Source organism: Muscardinus avellanarius (assembly GCF_963383645.1).
Source record: "Muscardinus avellanarius genome assembly, chromosome: 11".
NCBI lineage: Eukaryota > Metazoa > Chordata > Mammalia > Rodentia > Gliridae > Muscardinus > Muscardinus avellanarius.
In genome coordinates this window covers 45,456,738-45,461,089 of record NC_137797.1, presented here as the reverse complement: position 1 = coordinate 45,461,089, position 4,352 = coordinate 45,456,738, and the positions used below count along the sequence as shown (strand labels likewise).

General features: G+C 52.6%; 1 protein-coding gene across 1 annotated transcript; it reads right to left on the bottom strand.

The window, feature by feature from the left end:
• Positions 1-2,183: 2,183 nt before the first annotated feature.
• PHLDA1 (pleckstrin homology like domain family A member 1) lies at positions 2,184-3,338 on the bottom strand (the record flags this gene model as incomplete). Its single annotated transcript, XM_080706672.1, has 1 exon — positions 2,184-3,338. The coding sequence occupies one exon, from the start codon at positions 3,336-3,338 to the stop codon at positions 2,184-2,186; it is 1,155 nt and encodes a 384-aa protein (XP_080562798.1).
• Between the last annotated feature and the right edge of the window lie 1,014 nt (positions 3,339-4,352).

Sequence of the window (4,352 nt, the reverse complement as noted above, 5' to 3'; positions counted from 1 at the left end):
CATATCTACTTATTATGTCTTTAAATTATGGCAGCATTATTTTCACAACTGCAACCTAAACTGGACTAGAAGTCCACTTAAGTTTTGTCATTTGCTCAGATTTTCATTTTCCCTTGCAATTTTTTACCACCTCAAAATTTCATCATTTAAATGGCACTGAAATGCCTTTCTGAACAGAAAGAGAATAACTACATCTCTGGCATGCAGCTTTATTTCCGTTTCTTGATACTATATAACTTAGCAATGGTCTAATACTGACCGTTCCAATTTGCATGCTGGAAAAATACTGACCAAGACACTGTGAGAAAGATAATAGAAAACAGAGGCCCGTTAGTAAAAGCCATGCAGATAGGAAGTGACTTTCAGCCCCAAGAGGATTTGGTATCTTCTATGGCTCTTTCTAAACTTAAGTAGCATCTGCCCTTGTAGGTTTTGACCATCCTTTTGATTTAACACAGAAGAGGGTTTGTTCTACCTTTAAAAGCACATCCTCTTCCCCCATCCCCCTCGGACTCCTTCCTGGACAAGTGGCTGCTAAAACAAGACTAGGGTTGTTTTCTTATTGAAAATGCAGTGTTTATGCAGTTCTCCCCTTTTTGGTTTCTGAGTTTAGCTAATCAAACAAAACATATAACTCTTAAATTTCTCGCAGCAGTAAAGAGTAAAACATGTTGGTTTCTCTAATTGACATTTTCCGTATGAAAATAAAGAATTACAACTCCTAGTCTTTTGATATATTTACAAACTGTACTTTAAACTACAAGATTCTTCAAGTGTGCTTCTAGAACAAAGTAAAAAGATCAGAAATGTGGTTCAAGTCAAATGTGCAAAGCTCTTGGTGAAGGGTACTCTAGTCTGAACAGGGGCACAAATATTCCTAAGCAAGTTGAGTGCTTCTCTTTCCTTTCCCTACATTTTTCAACTGAAACATCTAATGAATTCATATTCATAAAGCACAGTCAAAAGGACTGTTTTCTTTGTTCTGTTATTTTTTTCCTCATAGCTGGAGATTAAACGCAGGGCCTGGCACTCTACACTGAATTATACCGCTACCCCCAAATGACTCTTATTAAACCTTCACACACAGTGGATGTAAGTTCCTACATATTTAAGACATGATCATCCTGCTATCAGTTGGGTTGTTTTAAATATTTTGAAGTCAGATATCACTGTTACTCAATTTCCTTTTAGAAAAGCATTAGCTTGAGCATTAGATTTTCATAATTACACAATTCTGGGGTTTTAAGTTTTTAAAACTTCTATTCTATACATACTATATGTCTACGGAAGAAACTTCAAAAAAAAAGTAATAACAGTTTAATTTCAATGACCGGGCATAACAATGAAAGTATCAGACCTTCTGAAAATGCCCTAGGAATATTGAATGGATTCTTAGTGTTCTTTCCTCCTCCGCCTTTTTTAATCTTTTCCAAGATTAGAACTAACTAGCGAAGAGGCTTTTGAAAACAAAGTTTCTCTTTTTGGAAAATGGCCTACATTCAGAAATGTCTTAGAACAAGCATTTAAAAAAAAACTAATAAATAACCATAAATCAAAATACATTAAAATAAAATTACAGTACATCATCGCTTCTAGAAGGTCCACTCTATTAGAAGATCCTTTCCAAGGTTCATAAATAAAGTCTTCTTGACTCAAAATTGATTCCTGCATCATGATGAAAACTATGCAGAAAACTGGAAATCACAAGTTATCTGTCAGGTGATGTCCAAACTACTTGATTCGAGTGAAGACAATAAAAATGTATTCGTCCCACTTCCTGAAGTCCTCAAAACCTGGAAAGAAATGACACCGAATGAAGCAGGTGGCTCACAACCTCTCAAAACCCCAGTTCTCTTCGGGTCAGTCCGGAGGACAGATTCAGAAAGACTTGGGGACGCACCCGGGGCCCACACAGTCACGTGTGTGGAGAAGGGCGGCCAGGGCGGGCTGGCGAGGAGGCGGCCCCGGTCCAGCCGGGCTCAGGCCCCCACCCCGTCCTCCCATCTCGGCCCGGCCTTTCCTGGGTCCCTTGCCACCTCCCTGGAAACTTGGGACGATGCCTCCTCTTTCCACCCAACAGCTGACCGCGAGCAGGCTTCCTACTCCTCCCAACTCCCTGCCACCCACCGCTCCCCGGCCCGGAGCGGCAGGGACCTCACCTGTCGGCCCGGGCACTGCCCCCTTCAGGCGGAGTTGGAAGTGCTGCGGAGAAGCCGGGGTCCGTGCGGCTGCGAGTGCGGGAGCGAGAGCGGTTGCGGGTGTGGATGCTGGAGTTGAAGCGGATGAGCGTGCGGGTGTGGGTGGGGATGCGGGTGCGGGTGTGGGTGCGGATGCGGGTGCGGGTGCGGATGCGGATGAGGATGGGAGTACGGATGAAGCAGCTGAGGCTGAGGCTGAGGCTTGGGCTGGGGCTGAGGCTGGGGTTGAAGCTGGGGCTGAGGCTGGGGCTGAGGCTGGGGCTGGGGCTGGGGCTGAGGCTGGGGCTGAGGCTGGGGTTGGATCTGTGGCTGCGGGGGCTGCTGCTGGACCAGGTGCTGCTGCTTCTGCCGCGTGGACTTGACGGCCAGGATGGCCTGGCGATTCTTGTACTGCACCATCTGCAAAGTGATCTCGGCGTTCCAGCCCTGGTCCTGCGGGCACCGAAAGTCAATCTCCTTGCCCTCCGCCATCACCACGGTGAAGTACATATACTTGCCCTTGCGCTCCACGCAGTCGACGGTCTTCATGTTGGAAAAGTGCAATTCCTTCAGCTTGGCCGGGGGCTCGAGGCCGGCGACGGCGGGCCCGCTGGGGAGGGACGGCTCGGTGGCCCCCTGCCCGGGCTGCTGCTGCTGCTGCTGCTGGTGTTGCAGTTGCTTGGGAGGGATGAGCAGCAGCCCCTCCTCGGTGAGGATGCAGCACTTTTTCTTCCAGAGCTGCAGCAGCCCGTCGCTGCGCTTCTCCAGCACGCCCTCCTTCAGCGCCTTGCAGCCGCCGCTCTCCAGCATCGTCCCGGCGTGCGGGGGGCCGCCCGGCTCGGCCTCCCCGCCGCCCGCCGCCCGCGCTGGGGGCCGCAGCAGCCGCGCGCCGTCCTCGCCCCGGCGGCCGCGGGTCCCGAGCGCGCGCCGGAGGCCGAGGCGCAGCGGGCAGAGCGGCGGCCGCGTCCCGGCGCTGCGAGCCGCCCGGCCTCTGCCGTCCTCTGGCGAGCGCTCACCGAAGGGCAGCGGCCGGGCCCCCTCGCGGCGCTTTTGAGCCGGCCATGCTCCCCACCCCCGAGTGACACCCAGCGGAAAAGGCGGCTCCCGGCGCCCGCGCCGCGGGGGCAAGCCCGGCTCCGCGCCGGCCCGCGCGCGCCGCATCCAGCGGGGCCTCCCCGCGCCCCGCCCCTGGCTCCGCCCCGCCGCCCCCCGCCGCCGGCTCCGACCCCGACACTCCTCTCCTCCACCCGCGGCCGCCCCGGCCCCGCCTCCCCGACCGACGGCCCGAGCGCGGGTGGAGGAGCAGCCACCCGGCAGGTGCCTGGGATGCCCAGCTCTTCTGCCCTCGGGAGCCACAGCGCGACCGAGCAGGCTCAGCCCAAGCGTCTGCCCAGCCCCGTGTGTGCACAACCCAGGGCACCAAGGACAAGAGAACCGCGTGCTATTGCTCACGACCATTAAATCTCTCTCCTTGGAGGAACTGGTTACAGCGGTAGGGCCACTGCCTGTCCAGTTTGGAAGGAGTAAAGGTGGACCCCCTTCAGGTAGCATCTCGCCTCTGTTTCCTCGACCAGGGAGCGCAGACAGTCGCCAGTCTCTCCATCTAGAACACAAGCTTCTTTCTTGACCGAAGAACTGTTACTTAACTACAAGCCAAGGAACAGGGAGAATACTGGGGCCGCGATCCCACACTTCAAGGCACAGTTTAATCTCCCAAACCAGGCCTCCGCGGACCCATCTCTGCATATGCTCGGTGGGTCAGATCTCCGCTTTGGAAGATCTCTGACCCGGGGAGGTAACGCCCAACTCCCTGCTCTCTACTCTAACATTTAAACAATTTTTACACACGCTGCTTCCTAGGAAATTAAAGCAGGATAAGAGGCATAAGCCAAAATCTAGCCTCCCGTTAGGGAATCTCATCCATTAAATAACCCACGGCACAAAGAGCCCCAAGTAGTACCGACCCTGAAAAAGATATGGCCAGAGTACAAAAAAAAAGGCCGCTGCTGTGCCAAAGTTCCAGGAGGGGTCATTACCTCTTCTGCTAGTTATGTGGCTAGAACAAAGAATTGGGGAGGAGAAAGTGAGATGAGCTTGGAGAGATGAGCAAGTCAAACTGCTGTGTGTCATATTAAGAACTCTAAACAAATGTTATGAAGGTAGTCAGAACAGAGG